At 46.5% G+C, this 16,128-nt stretch overlaps 2 protein-coding genes across 4 annotated transcripts; both read right to left on the reverse strand.

Annotated features, from left to right (window-relative positions):
- Positions 1-43: 43 nt before the first annotated feature.
- LOC136959911 (lipase maturation factor 2-like) lies at positions 44-8,876 on the reverse strand. 3 transcript variants are annotated; one of them, XM_067254148.1, is made up of 15 exons: positions 8,694-8,876; positions 7,147-7,406; positions 7,013-7,041; positions 5,539-5,732; positions 5,161-5,339; positions 4,849-4,987; positions 4,523-4,657; positions 4,259-4,364; positions 3,987-4,083; positions 3,434-3,616; positions 3,101-3,269; positions 2,765-2,876; positions 2,053-2,161; positions 1,425-1,751; positions 44-826 (listed from the first exon to the last, which is right to left on the reverse strand). In XM_067254148.1, the coding sequence occupies exons 1-14, from the start codon at positions 8,785-8,787 to the stop codon at positions 1,434-1,436; spliced, it is 2,124 nt and encodes a 707-aa protein (XP_067110249.1). In that variant the 5' UTR covers positions 8,788-8,876; the 3' UTR covers positions 44-826; positions 1,425-1,433. The 3 variants fall into 3 exon arrangements, with proteins under 3 accessions (XP_067110249.1, XP_067110247.1, XP_067110246.1); XM_067254146.1 differs by lacking the exon at positions 44-826 and adding an exon at positions 992-1,241; XM_067254145.1 differs by lacking the exon at positions 44-826 and having other exon boundaries at positions 992-1,751.
- Positions 8,877-10,174: 1,298 nt separating this feature from the next.
- Positions 10,175-16,012, reverse strand: ovch1 (ovochymase 1). The gene is made up of 13 exons (XM_067255014.1): positions 15,985-16,012; positions 15,605-15,763; positions 15,259-15,375; positions 14,981-15,164; positions 14,818-14,893; positions 14,545-14,734; positions 14,234-14,373; positions 13,837-13,990; positions 13,367-13,586; positions 11,296-11,453; positions 10,999-11,097; positions 10,533-10,669; positions 10,175-10,330 (listed from the first exon to the last, which is right to left on the reverse strand). Exons 1-13 carry the CDS (start codon positions 16,010-16,012, stop codon positions 10,175-10,177), a joined length of 1,818 nt encoding a protein of 605 aa, XP_067111115.1.
- Positions 16,013-16,128: the final 116 nt, after the last annotated feature.

Raw genomic sequence — 16,128 nt, forward strand, 5'->3', positions numbered from 1 at the left:
CATGTAAATGTGTGAATATGCTGCCTTCAAAAAGATAACAGAATGTTTTCATATCTTTATTGTACGAAATGAGCAGGTCAGTTTTTACCGTGACAAAATAAAGCAAAGAAACAATAATTGGCAGCAAGCATTACTTTGTCCATTCATCCAAGGCAACCATCTCAATACCTTTAAAACCAGCCAATAGACAACCAATGAGAACATATGGTAAATTGGCCTCTTTCTAATATTAATGTTAGTACATTTTACTTTTGCCGAGTCTTCAATTTGGCGACCAAATTCTCTGGTTAAAAAATGTCAGTGACGCTAACAGAACTGTAGTTCCACATTACATGCTATTCAACAATACTGTTGAAATAATTTAACTGGTATGTTTGAAACTAAGTTGCATTATGAAACATTACTGTCACTACACTCCCCTCATGCCCTATATCAATTGTGTATTGTCACTAATCTGTAATACCATTTTAATATTTATCTGTGGCAGTCCTCATGTAACAATGCAATTCTGGTACTACAAGTTCAACTATAGTTAAACTGTGTTACCACCAACAGTCTTTAATTTAACAACGCCTTCACTTCAATACATAATTTTTTTTGTATCGGTCAAATAAATGCATCAAGAACAAATGATTAACACTTCATGTAGTGCAAATTGAAAAGAAGTGTCTTAGCTTCAACATCTGCCTCCACAGTGAGTCATTGCACAGCTGGTCCAGGACAGGGCTGGACCACTTCCACCCTCTTAGCTTAGATCTCACGTTGAAGGAATTCACGTGAGTATTGTGGAATGTAGACATTCCCCAGATGCACAAATGCATTAAAGCTTTTTGAAACGAAAAGATGGATTAGAGGGGGGGGGGGGGGGGGGTCGGGAATCAAAGGATTAGGACTTTAAAAGGCACAATGTGACTTTAAAAAAGTAACCAAATCCTGATTTGAGGAAGATTGTGGCTAGAGAAACCGATGATGGGGACGTCTATGATTAGACTTTGGGAAGTATGCAGAAGAGACAAGTGCCCAGTGTGACATATACTTAAGTTAGAGGCATAGCATGTGTTTGGATCCCTGAACAGCTTATGCAAGAAAGAACAAGATTCGACCGCATTGGAAATGTCCAGGCAATTGCCGTTTGTAGACCGCTGCTCCGTGAAGCGTAACGTTGGCTAGGTTAAGAGACAAGGCACAACTGTTGCTTCAGATGCCTGTGGGCATGACTGATAACTGATAACAAGTGCACCCTGAGAGAAGGGGGAAAAGCAGGAACTAATTGGTAAGCTTGGGATATGATAGGTCAACAGACAAGGTTAAAGTGGTCATGTTAGGGGATAGGGTGCAGAAAATGCCAGTTTGTCAATATAAAAACACCTGAGATTGATATGTACCGCTCATCCAATACGGCAACAGAGTGTACCAGAAAGTACCTTTTGACATCACTTCCTCTTCCTGGGGCTCCTGTCAGAATCCTGTCTCCTGTCAGCAGAGTCCTCCCGCTGGGCTTTGAGGCTGGCGGCCGGGGCGTGTTTTGTTTGGGGCCTCGGTTGGTCCTTGGGCCTCTTGGCCTTGGGTTCAGCTGGGGGGGCCCTGGCCTTGCGAGCACCCAGGAAGGTTTTGAAGAGGCAGATGGCTGCTACGGTGACAGACAGGGACCAGAGCACCAGGGGCCCCGGCAGAGTCCCGACGTGGCCCCTCACCTGCCTCAGCGCCTGGGCCAGCATGCTGTCTGGACTGGGCTGGGCCGGGACCTTCTCCTGCACAGGCAAAAGTTCACTCACTCGTATGTCACATCAGCTTTGCTACGCCTAACCACACAAGCACCGCTCTCATACACGAATCATGTGATGTGTTCAGGGGCTGGAGATTAGGTGGAGTCCATCTGTGAAGCTCAAACAATGATAGCTACTGTTTCAAGAGGCAATTTTATGCTTGGAGCTAAGTCTTTTTTTCCTTCTAAAGTTTCCATCTAACCTTAACAGTCTAAGGAGAGGCTAGGCCCACACTAGTGATGCTTGTCTGCACAGTGTGTGCGTGTGTGTGGGGGGGGGAGCTCACCTTCAGTCCATGCTGACTCAGCATCTCTTCCAGGACGAGGTCGCCCAACTGCACTGTGGGATAGAACTCCTCCACGTAATGTCTCCTCCACCACTGCTGAGGTCGCGACCTGACAACACACACACACACACACCTCCCAAATGACCACTCCAATATAAAAGCTTTGACGTTACACAATTACATATTGTAAGCATGTTCATTTTAAGGATTTATTATTATCTAATATTCTGGTACGTGTGAGAAGAGCCCACAATAATTGTACAGGCATGGAAAAAGAAATTGGCATGGATTCTATCATCTACACCAGCCTCTCGCAACCCTGGTCGTCAGGGACCCCCCTGCCCTGCATGTTCTGGATGTTTCCCTGCTCCAACACACCTGATTCAAATGAATGGGTCCTTATCAAGCTCAGCTGAAGCCTGGTTACGACACATTCATTTGAATCAGGCGTGTTGGAAGAAGGAAACATGTAACTGAGCAGGGGGGGTATTCCAGAAAGCTGGTTTGCGACATAACCGGGTAAGTTAACTCTCCAGCTGACACACAATGTTGCAGCAACCTACTGGCAATGTTGCTACAACGCTGGCTGTCATATGAGGAGTTAACTTACCCGGGTATGTCGCATAACCTGCTTTCTGGAATACCCCCCCAGGGTTGAGAAAGGCTGATCTAGACCTACGAAGCGGTAAACACCGTGTGCTGTTGTACGTACCCGTCCTCGTTGGGCTGTGTCCACCAGTACCTGTAGAGGCTGGCTCGGATGTAGGCTGGCGGGGCCTGGCTGAAGGGGTACCGGGCCTCATCCGCCTGGACCAGACTCACCACTGGAACACACAGGTCACAGAGAGATGTTTGGAACCCCGGCAGCTACCGTAGCTCCAAAATCCTCCTTTACACTCATACATACACACACACACACACACACACACATGCAGTCGCTTTCGACACGGAACATCAACTATAAACGACGCCTCTAAAGCAGTCTCTGCGTCGTGGTCATGGGAGAGCACATGGGGGTTTTCCCCCCCGAGGGCATGGACGTCCTTACCGTCCTCCTTGCCCTGCAGCAGCCTGTGGACCAGGCTGGTGAACCAGGGGCTGTGTTTGTGGGGCCCCCGGGCTGCCTGCCACAGCTGCCAGTCCAGCCTGGCCTGATAGGGGCTCGTCACCGGAGGGGCCGCACTCTCGTTCCCCGGCTTGTACATGAACTCGATCTCCTGTGAGGGGGGGGAAGATATACGAGGTAAACACTGAGTGAGTGGATTACATCGGCTAGTGTAATTGACACCCGTATTGGACATTTCTATGAATCACAAAATACAATAAAAAAAAAAAACTAAACAACTATCAAACACAGCTCATCCCCACAGCTGTCCCTCACCGTCCATGTAGCTTTGTCCATGCTGCCCTCCAGGACTATCTCAGGCCGTCCCTGCAGGCCGGGGACCGCACCGTCCAGGGCGTAGGAGCCCACCAGCCTGTAGCGCTCCACCAGGCTAGAGATCCTCTTCAGCTCTGGGAGGATCCTGCCGTTTGACCCTGGCTCAAATGACGTGTACGGCACCTGGGGGAGGAGGGGTCCATTGGACATGGGACCAATCAGAAGACTGACAGATGGGAGGGGGAGGGGTCCATTGGACATGGGACCAATCAGAAGACTGACAGATGGCCAACTCTGAATATTGATACAACATACTGTACTGTAATTGCATAGATTTTTTTTAAATGTTACTTGCAATTAATTTGATCACAATCTAGTCAGTGGGAGAGATTCACTCGTTAGTTGACCCAGACAAGCTAACCAATAACAAGGCCACATGCCTTGTTCCAATTGGGTCGATTTAGGATGTGTCTAATAGAAGATGAATGAATGTAGATTGAATTCAATGTTGTGTAGTTCAATCACACTACAACTACCACAGACCAACACTCACCACACTGATGGCAAACATCCCCACGGCAGCCGCACCAAAGACCACCCATTGGAGGAGAGCCCAGAGCTTCCAGAAGCAGCCTCTCACAGACACGCACCTACGAGGAAACGCTCAGGTGAGCGAGGACTCAAAGCCACGCAGAAAGCCATGCCGTGAACGACACTGAACAGTTCTGGCGCATGTTCGAAACGGATAGCTCAGTCTTGGCAGTTCCTTCCAACCATTGCTATATAGATACATTTCCTGGATGTTCTGGAAGGTTCCAAACTCACCCAAGCATGGAAGCTACTAGCTCCCAGGTGAGAGAGAGCACCCCCACCCAGATGCTGGGGACAGTCGCCGCCTTGAGCAGCTCGTCAAACTGGTGCTGGGTGAAGGCTGAGGACGAGAACAGGTCTTGCCTTCAGAAACATTCACTGCGAGCGACCACAACCACCAACCTCGTCCTCATTCAAATACGCTCATTAGCCTCCAAACAAGATTAGCTAGCTTACATTCACAAGGGTTTATGGGGTGTGGTGGAATTTTGGACCTACTGGTTTTGGAGGACATAGTCCCAGCTTCCCAGTTCAGCTCCAGGTGGAAGAGAACTTTGACACAGTAGATGATGAGGACCCAGATGCCCAGCTCTGTCACTAAAGTAAGACCTGACAGCAAACTCTGACCCCAGGCTAGAGAGAGACACACAGACAAAACGTGTTTAGACAAGTTCTAGTTTATCCAAGAAACCACAGCCACCAAGCCATCTTTTGTTGCGCTCCAGTATGGAGTATGAGTCATAGGCTCTAGGGCTGTATTAGGTCAGGCTGAGGGAAGGCGTGTGTATGTGTGTGTGTGTTGCATAAGAGGAATGAGGGCATACTCCTAGCCAGTCTCTTCTTGGCATGCCCCAGACATGCGGACACATGGTCGTCGTCCAGCAGGGAAAAGCTCAGGGCCAACGCCAGAAGGTTGAGGGGGGTCAGGTTCCCTGTCAGCATGCAGGTGGCCTGGTGCACAACCTGGTAAACACACACACACACAAAGGAGTGACGGGATGAACTCTAATGAGTACCAACTTTCGGAGAGAAACAAAACTTAATTTTAGAATATCAAACGTGATATTCACGCCGTTACAATAACACTTGCATGCGTGTAAAAAAACACACGCACGCATACACACACACACACACACCTGCAAGTAGAAGGCTCCCAGTCTGAGGCAGCGCATGGGGGCAAAGTAAAGGAGCGGCAGCACCGTCTCCGACACCAGCACGCCCACAGTGCCCAACCTCAGCAGCCAATCAGGCAGCTGGTGGGCGAACCACGCTAAAGGGGTGGGGCTACCTTGGGTCTCAAACAGGTGGCTCAGAGCTGGGGGGGGGACAGACAGATGGGAATGACTGCTTAGGAAGACCACGATCAGAGACAAAAGACGGCGTACATGGTGTCTACATTAAGATGCACTTGTATACACAGTTTCTCCAGTGAGGTGTAATGGTTCTACAGTGTCTACAGTCAGGTGTGACAGTATACAGTTTCTCCAATGAGGTTTGTGCCTGGCGGTCCTTACCAGTGAGTCCCCACCAGCTAGGGCAGTGGCTGGCCAGCTTAGCGACCCCGGAACCGAACGTGAGGCGGAACAGCAGCCAGCGCGCCAGCCAGAAGGTCACCGCGTCGTGGTGACTGGAGGCGGAGCGCCTGCGCAGGAGGTTGAGCGGCGCAATGAGGACGGTCAGAAACCCCGCCTCCAGCAGCAGACCGTCCCTGAGGAGAGCCAATCAGGTGTCATCAATTAGTCAGTGCCTTTGACCGACTCATCCATTCGCAGGCAGACCTGGTACAGAACAGCACGACATGTCAACCCTATAACCTTCCCATCCCCCTGACCTATACCTAACCCTCCTCTTAAGGAAAACATTATACATTTCAACCAAAAAAGAAAGATTGATGTATTTTTCGCTCATTTTGCAATTGCAAAATAAATAAACAAACTTTTATGTAAATGTAAAAGCTTTCCACTGGCGTACAACCCAGTTTGTTTGTTTCGAGTTCTAAACATACATTGTTGAAATCATACTAAAACCAAAAAACGCATAATAAAACATATGCCGTAGTCTTGTTCACCCCATAAATATTCTGGGAGGATGAGTCATCATCTGCCAGAAAAGCACACCCACCCATAACCTGAACAAGCCAACACAAGTCTGGGTACAAATTACGCTAGGGGCCTGTTCCATTAAGCCAGTTTACCGAATAAGCCAGGCTCATGTCAGGGAAAGTAACTGACGCAAGCTGGCAAATTCTGTGAACTCGCTTAATGGAATAGGGCCCAGGAAGCCAACTTGTTTGTTTAGTTGTTTTTTTACAACCATCTATTTACCACATAAAATGTGTTTGAACAGTTTCCATGTACTACCAACATTTACATTACATTTATTCATTTAGCAGACGCTTTTATCCAAAGCGACTTCCGAGAGAGAGCTTTACAAAAGTGCATAGGTCACTAATCAGAACAACGAGATAGCCACAAAACATTGCGGGTAGCCAAAACATGACGCATACATTGTGAAAAGCAAATAAGTGCCAACGCTATGCATTGATGTGCATTCGCCTTTATGTTCCCTCTAGACCAAAAGTCAATAAGATGTGAATGGTATTAAGCCATGCTTTCTAAGTATACAGCATTATGAAGACTGGTTTGGCCCACTACCAAAAATGCTTGCCTGCTGCTACAATAACATTAAAATACTGTGCATAAACAAACACATTTTAGATTACAGGTGTGCTGTTTTGTATCCCACATTGGTAGATGTAATGTAGAGAACAAGTAAAAGCAATGTGTGAACAACAATAAGTCGATTTGACTTGCAAATGTGATAGGTGAAGTGCGCCAAAATGCTACGGGTCCTTAACAACAACTTGACTTTGCCTCGCTCACGAGTCATGACCAGACAAGCGAGTTTGCAGTTGAAAAAAAATGAGTGCAGCTTCCCCAACAGGTGTTGATAGCTTTGAGACTGTAAAGACCAAATAGGGAAACTTACCAGGCAAATCGCAGGAAGGCCTGACCCACCTGTTGACAGAATAAGTTAAGGGAGATAAAGGATGGTGTTCTATTTTTATTTTTTTGCTGATCTTTTAACGTATTCACACACACACACACACACACAGTGCCTACCTGGCAGAGGGAGAGGTAGAGGCCCCAGAGGACCAGGAACACCAGGCTGTCTCTGAGGGGCTCAAGGAGGGCAGCGCCCAGGGACAACAGCGCCCCCACCAGGCAGAGCAGCTCCATGGTCTCGGGGCGCCCCAGCCCCAGGTGGGGCCCCAGCCACAGCAGAGAGGGTGAGGCCTGGAGCTGCTCCAACAGCGGCCTGTCACCCGACACACCAGGCTCCACCAGACGCACAGGAAGGACCCCCTCGTTCCCATAGAGACCTGGACACAGACAAAGAGGGGGGGGGGGGGGGGGCATGGATAAAGATAACAAGTGAAAGGGGGATGAAGTTGGGGGGTCAATGCTGGGTGTGAAGGCAGGTTGTGGTGGGAATATGTGAGTCTATGCAGTTGTGGGTTGAAATAGGACCCCTATCACAAGGTCAGCTAACTTTGCTTGATCTAATCCTGAGAATACTGTGGAATTGTGTGATAAGGAAAAGGCTTAGGATAATAAAGATCAAGTTTTTTTTTGCTGAAGGAGCACAATGACTTTGACTCTGGCCACACTAGCACTCAACATTTGAAAGTAATTCCACCACAATGTAATTGGTTCAAAAATAGACCAATGATAAGGTTGTTCTTTGAATTTACGTGCAAATTCAGAAGTTGTGAGTAGTTCATTATGGGCATGAGAAGGTTAAGGCACTTAGAGCACACAGATTGTATTGTGCACAAACCAATGCGTTTTGGTTGCACTGACAAATGTCATTATGCCGACAACGACCCATGAAAAATGGGAAATGAATGTTGGCATTTGTGGTCAATCTGAAGTTACCGGAGTCTCGTTGATCTTTAAAGATCTAGCTACTGCTACGTAGGCTAATTCACATCTCAGCTCCAACACATTCTAATTGTATTTGACACAATGCTTCTTTCCTTTTGAGAAATAAGCATTATCTGTCTTCGGCTATGGAATGATGACGGGTCATTCCCATTGGGCTACGTGACAGTCGGTGGAAATCACAGCCTTACTTTTTATGTGACGTTGCAACAACGTAGCTCATTGTAACAACGTAGCTCATTGTAGATTAAGTGCAGAAGCATGGCCAAAGTAAAGAATCAAAAGCAAGGAGCTCAAAATAGGATCTTGTTTTAGATTTGTTTTTCTTTAAACACGCTACTATTGACATATAAGACGTTATAATCATATACCCAGTGCATTGACGACATTCCTGATGGAAGTCATGTCCTCAAAAGACCCTGGATAGTTCTGGCTGTTGGTGCTAGGCTACAGTACACGTGCATTAGTACCCGCGACACAGAAAGACAAATGAATTGCAATTAATTGAAACTTAACGGCTGGAATGCGACATTTGTGAACCATCATCGTCACGCGGCCAGCCTTGAATCAGGATAACTTTGCAGAAAACATTGCCAAACACCAACGGATTGAGGAAGCGATTCCGCCCTTTAGATCAATGTACAGCCAATCTTTGAGTTGAGTATTTGAGGAATACCAACTCTAAACACGCAAAAACTCCTAATAAAAATACAACACAATCTTACCTGGAATCTGGACGTAAAGGGATCCAAAAGCAAACATGTAGATAACTGACATACTCCACAAAAAAACGTGTCGTGGTAGTTTTATTTTCCCCATTGTTAAAGCTTTTTGGGTTTAAGTTATTTTTCGGTTTGATGGTGCAACGAGACGTGCCCCGCTGGTTCTCCCAGTACTGCAGAATGAAGTGGTCGTGGATTTGTGGAAGGCTTGTGTTTCACTTGATTGTGCCCATGCGTGAACTGTCGACTGTCTAGCAGTCAGCATTAACAAAACGTCAGTCTGCGCGCGTTTATTTAAAACACGTCATATGGCATCAAGAAGATAGGCTAACCCTGATAGAATATTGCAATACTCTGTGAAAGTATTAATAAACAATACATACTGTAGATATAAACAAGCTAAAGTGTTGGCACTTCCTTATGTAACTGGGAAAGTAATGGTCAGACAGGCATACGATATACATGGATACGAAGATGCGTGTGCTTGTGTAAACAATTCGTGCGGAAGGACATTAATGTGAAACTATTCAATTGTGGATGTTTTACAGAGATGATCGGTATACAGTACAGTTTGACATATGGACCAGTAATTCCGGGTAGGTGGGTCCCCAAATTATATAGAATATGTATTGTTGCAGTACGACAACTCATTGAGCACATTTCGCGCACTTGACTTTACTGGAATATAGTCAAATGCTCCCAAAAATAATGACCTTGCTGGTTTAGCAGCTCATAACCAGCAACTTGTCTAAACTATATTCATGGCCAGGCTAGACAAGACAACATTTGCATATATTGATAATGGTCATCGTAAAAAGGGTTTCTGACAGACCTGGATGCTGAAAGGCAGGGGTGAAGGGAGGTAGCCTGCCTGAAGGTGACCTGCAACCTGTCAGAGATGAAGCTCGGTCTTTGTCATCTTCTGCTCATCTGTGTATTATCAAAACAACGATATATATATATATTCTGCTTTTGAATGACAGATTTTACCATTAGGCCAGCTATTACTTTCTTCTGGTCTGTGTATGTCACCACAGGTCAGAAGGTAGAGACAATTGTGACCCACACAGCTGAAGTCACTGATCTAATTAACAGATGACACAGGGTGTAAATGGCATGGTTTTGAAGAGGAATTAGTACTGGAGCACCACCCATATGGTCAGATAATGGTACATATCTGTCATAGGTACAGGGGTTTCTGTAGTTCCAGTGTACATAGTTATTTCAGCAATTTAAAGTAAATGTCAACATAACCAACATTACAATGTTGTATATGTGCTACTGGATAACCCCCATTAACAATATAGCTCCCCTATTTAAGCATGTAACCATGGGAAACCAACTCCTGAGAATCAACATGTGCATGCCTCACATACCACATTGTAATAGTGTACAATTAGCATTGCATTGGAACCGTGGCATTGTTCGAAAGGGACTCAACCAATTTGTTGTTTATTATTTAATACGTAAATCTGTAAGTCAATTCAAATCTCAATAATGCCATTTATCCAGGAATTATAGACAGATATTTTGGAGAAGACGGCAGGTTTTTGATCACATTGTCTGCTACCCCAGGAGATGAGACCAAACAGGAAGTACAGTCCGTGCTTCTGGCAGAGCAACGGAGCACCAGCATCTCCCTGCAGACAAACAAGTTAAAAAAATATATATATATAGTTATCACGATAATATCCACCTGTGACTGTAGGACCTCGGCTAATTTCATGATACTACATTGCATAACGAGACAAAGGCTTATGAGTCAACATGGACAGACGCTCAACCCGTTCCGAACGAGTCACTTCCTGAACGTAGCTCGGTTAAATGGAGCAAACCCGTCACCATGCAGCTGAAGGAGGCGGCGGGGTCTGTGCAGAGGTGGGAAAACTTGATCAGGTTCCTCCCCCAGCTCTGGCTGCAGGCAGTGTTGTTAACCAGCCGCAGACTGGCCTGGTGCAGGGCATCACTGCTCACGTCCACTATGGGGGGCACACAGCACAACACTCATAAGAGAAGCCCACACCAAGAGAACAGTGGAATGTGAAGCTCAATGGCAACAACGAGCAGGACTTGGAAGCGGTTTTCCTCTTTTAGTATATGCTTCTTCTGTCAGAATGACCCTTGTGCCGTACACAACACAATGTAGAGACATGAGTATGCAACCAATGGGGATTGTGGAGAATTTTACACCAGACACCAAGAACAACTGTGCAGACTACCTATTAACACCCTCCATTTTGGAAAGTCCACCATGCGAATCGAGCACAACAACGTTCTACTCTGTACAGAGCCACTTCATCGTACACACCTTTCGCCGAGCTAGTTCCCCAGCCCGTGGTGACGCAGGACCAGCTGTCGTCCAGCTCCACATCGTTAGCAGGCAGGCAGGCCAGGGCCATCGTGGCCCCTGGAGGAACAGAAACAGAAGAGAGAGAGAGGCATAACCACCATGAGACGAGCACCCGCTACCACGAGATGTGCTTGTGCAGTATCACAAACTCTAAAATGATACTCTGATACTCAAGAGAAACCAAAATGGGATTGATACCAAGTGAATAAAGACAGAAAGAGAGGGATTGGTCGGTTGACAGGAAGTGTTCTGTACCTATGGGAGCTGGTTTGCTGAGACGGATCAGGCTGAGGTCAGTGGTAGGGGGGAAACCGCCACCGCGGGGGGTGTTGAACACCTTGTCCATGGAGATGGTCTGGGGATCCAGGAAGGTCAGGTCATGAGCTCCAAGCACCACAGAGTCAAAGTCAGCCCTGGACCAGAGAGGAAGGCACTTGGAAGAGAGCACTTTAAAACACAGTGGAACTAGTATACGATGTAGGAGATATACAGTTAGGTCCATAAGTATTTGGACATTGACACAATTTTCATCATTTTGGCTCTGTATACCACCACAATGGATTTGAAATGAAACAATCAAGATGTGCTTTAAGTGCAGACTTTCAGCTTTAATTTCAGGGTATTTACATCCAAATCAGGTGAACGGTGTAGGAATTACAACACATTTTATATGTGGCCCCCCCCTTTTTAAGGGACCAAAAATAATTGGACAAACTAACATAATCATGAATCTAATTGTCACTTTTAATACATGGTTGCAAATCCTTTGTAGTCAATGACAGCCTGAAGTCTGGAACCCATAGACATCACCAGACGCTGGGTTTCGTCCCTGGTGATGCTCTGCCAGGCCTCTACTGCAACTGTCTTCAGTTCCTGCTTGTTCTTGGGGCATTTTCCCTTCAGTTTTGTCTTTAGCAAGTGAAATGCATGCTCAATTGGATTTAGGTCAGGTGATTGACTTGGCCATTGCAGAACATTCCACTTCTTTGCCTTAAAAGACTCTTTGGTTGCTTTCGCAGTATGCTTCGGGTCATTGTCCATCTGCACTGTGAAGCGCCGTCCTATGAGTTCTGAAGCATTTGGCTGAATCTGAGCAGATAATATTGCCCGAAACACTTCAGAATTCATCCTACTGCTTTTGTCAGCAGTCACATCATCGATAAATACAAGGGAACCAGTTCCATTGGCAGCCATACATGCCCACGCCATAACACTACCTCCACCATGCTTCACTGATGAGGTGGTATGCTTTGGATCATGAGCAGTTAGTTCCCTTCTCCATACTCTCTGGTACAAGTTGATCTTGGTCTCATCTGTCCATAGGATGTTGTTCCAGAACTGTACAGGCTCTTTTAGATGTTTTTTGGCAAACTCTAATCTGGTCTTCCTGTTTTTGAGACTCACCAATGGTTTACATCTTGTGGTGAACCCTCTGTATTTACTCTGGTGAAGTCTTCTCTTAATTGTTGACTTTGACACAGATACGCCTACCTCCTGGTGAGTGTTCTTGATCTGGCCAACTGTTGTGAAGGGGTTTTTCTTCACCAGGGAAAGAATTCTTCTGTCATCCACCACAGTTGTTTTCCGTGGTCTTCCGGGTCTTTTGGTGTTGCTGAGCTCACCAGTGCGTTCTTTCTTTTTAAGAATGTACCAAACAGTTGATTTGGCCACACCTAATGTTTTTGCTATCTCTCTGATAGGTTTGTTTTGATTTTTCAGCCTAACGATGGCTTGCTTCACTGATGGTGACAGCTCTTTGGACTTCATATTGAGAGTTGACAGCAACAGATTCCAAACACAAATACCATACTTGAAATGAACTCTAGACCTTTTATCTGCTCCTTGTCAATGAAATAACGAACTCCCTTTATGAGAGAATAACATACACCTGGCCATGGAACAGCTGAGCAGCCAATTGTCCAATTACTTTTGGTCCCTTAAAAAGGGGGGGGCCACATATAAAATGTATTGTACCTGGGGTGGCAGTGTTGAGGAGCCAGGACCCAAAGCGTGGTTACCTGGGGTAGCAGTGTTGAGGAGCCAGCACCCAGAGCGTGGTTACCTGGAATGGCAGTGTTGAGGAGCCAGCACCCAGAGCGTGGTTACCTGGGGTGGCAGTGTTGAGGAGCCAGCACCCAGTGCGTGGTTACCTGGGGTGGCAGTGTTGAGGAGCCAGCACCCAGTGCGTGGTTACCTGGGGTGGCAGTGTTGAGGAGCCAGCACCCAGAGCGTGGTTACCTGGGGTGGCAGTGTTGAGGAGCCAGCACCCAGAGCGTGGTTACCTGGGGTGGCAGTGTTGAGGAGCCAGCACCCAGAGCGTGGTTACCTGGGGTGGCAGTGTTGAGGAGCCAGCACCCAGAGCGGGTGGATGAGGGTCCCACTGCAGTAGTGCATGCCGCCAAGCTGCAGGCTGACCTGCCAGGGCCAGGAGTGGGGGCATGCCTCGGTCACGTTGCCCACCTGCACCTCACCCTCCTGGGACACGGTCACCACGGCCAGGGCGGACCTCGGCAGGCACGGGAGCGTGTCAGCCTCTCCACAACTCTCTATGGCGGGGAAGGGCAAGAATAATTATTCTCATAAGCGTTTGAGTCAAAATACTTTGAATGTTATTTTTGCGCAACATACCTTCAAGTTGGTCAGAGCCTATGTCCATCGATTTATTGTCTATTATGAAGAAATATAAAGAGATGAACGAATGCTAAACCCACATTATTAAAGAGAATCCCCTTATGGGCAGAACTCTACCAACCAGTAGCCCTAGTTGAATGTGTTGCATGTGAGAACTGTACATACTCATTATGGTCGCGTCGATCCAGTCCATGTAGTCTTGTAGCTTGGTGTAGACCCCCGGTCTTTTGGCTCTACCACAGCCCACCCCCCAGCTCACCACCCCCGCCAGCTCGTACCGGCCTTCAGTCAGGCAGGACAGGGGACCCCCAGAGTCCCCCTGGATGGAGAGGGACCATACAGACACACACACACACACACACACACACACACACACAGAACAGATTCCATGACCTCTGGTTGATGGCACATACATATTGTTCCAGTTTGGATGCCTCTATTAAAATCAACAGATTGTATTGGCTGCATCCCAGCAGCATTCCCACAGCTGGTTAGTGTGCTGTAACTCAGTAGTCTCAGATTTCTCATGGAGACACACACACACACATGCACACACACTTACCTGACAAGCATCCACTCCTCCCTCCACATCTCCCGCACAGAACATGGATGGGTGGATGTTCCCCCAGTAGAACGGGTTACACATATCTGAGGGCAGGTAGGTAACATTCACCTCCTGGAGTCTAGAAGCTCCGCTGCCGTCTGAAGGGAGAGACAGGAGGGGTTGGGGAGGGATACAAGCTGAATGACTGAACAGCAGTCTGGGTATTGTAGGAATGTAGGACAACCTTTATCTAGTAAATCCGATAAGGTTTTAGAGGTGTTCTCTAAAAGAGCGCTGGACTTTGAAAGAAATGGTAAAAGGCCAATTACTTTCCATTGTGGATCCCCAGCCTGTGACAGTGCATTTCTTCAAGGGTTTCATTTGACCCATCAAGATGCTTATGGGCCTCACACAACTGGTCCAGGTGAACTGGGTCTTGACCTTGACAAGGGCGATGTCATTCTCTTTTGTCCGCGTGTCATACTCTTTGTGGGAGATTATACTGGAAACCTTCATCCCCTGTAATGAAAGTAAGGTGGAAACGTCTCCGTACAGTTCTGTCACTGTTGAATCCCTCAAGTGTGTTACTGTACACATCTAACCTGTTGGCACTCTTCATTCGCATTATCAAGATCATGTTTTCCAGCCAACACAGCCCACATGGAAACTTTGTTATATCTGCAAAATATCAGATGCACTTTGAAAATAGCTACAATTTACTTCAAAATATTTGACCTTACCAACTGCCAGTCTCTCCTCCCTCACCGTAGGAAGCAATGCGCGGCAGTGACGACCCAGTAGGGGGAAAGTATTGCGCCACCACACGCTGAAACGGTACCGTAGCGCAAAGACACCTGCCAGGGCCAGGAGTGAGCCCAAGCCTCCTGACCCCCGACGATCCTCTCCTCGATCTGCTTCTCCGGGAGGAAGACCCGCTGGCCAGCGATGTCTAGATACAATTTTTATGGACAACAACACAACTGTAGGCTCACTGAGGACTCGCTGGTTATCGGTTGCCTTTAAGTATCTCTCGTATAGCCTACCATTCGCTTCTACGCTGTTGATTACATCAGAACCGTTGCTGACTGTTCCGTTGTGCTCCGTTTTGTTTAAGGTTACATCTTTGAGATGGAAATAGGCGTGCGTTTTGTTCTCTCCGTCTGATGACAAATTAAAGCAAGTGAATGTAGGCTACGGCCTAATATACATTTGAAATATGGGCTTATCCCTTATTTTGAGAAAGGTGATTAAATAAAATGCAACGTCAACTTTAACATGCTCGCTATGTTTTATCTGAGAGTTGGCCTATTAGGCACGGTATGCTTTGTATAAGAAATAAACATTTTACGTGAATACTAAAAAATTTCCAAAATTGGAAGCAATGAGGACCTTGAACGATAACCGTTAGGATATCTTTCACAACATGTGGTCCAAGTTTGCCCGTGTGGTTGGCATCGGAACCGTGGGTCTTGTTGAACGTGATGTCTGCGTCATCTGTTTGATTTAACCTTCTGTTTGTGAGAAGGATGTGTGACTTGTTCTGTTCTGCTGTAGAAAAGCACGAATATCAGTTTACAAAAGGAATATAAATATCCAACACGCTCACTCATCACCTTGAAATCGATTCATCAATCCTTGACTGCAACCGAAGCATTATATTTGGCTTTTTAAGAAACAGGCAGCTTGATACTCTGGACTACGATATATGTTGTGAAATTAAATACAATGTTAAGTAAAACATGCACTGTTGTGTGTAGAATTTGACTTACCGTGCCCACTTCCGTACCATACAAGCATTATACTCACAAAGAAAACAAACATTTTACAAGACCAGCAACTTTTTAAAGTTGTCTCTTTCAAAATGTTCATAACATTGAAAAGAACGTTATGGCAATATGCGACGCTTTGGGGAG

The sequence above is a fragment of the Osmerus mordax genome, chromosome 17, assembly GCF_038355195.1.
Source record: "Osmerus mordax isolate fOsmMor3 chromosome 17, fOsmMor3.pri, whole genome shotgun sequence".
Taxonomy (NCBI): Eukaryota; Metazoa; Chordata; class Actinopteri; order Osmeriformes; family Osmeridae; genus Osmerus; species Osmerus mordax.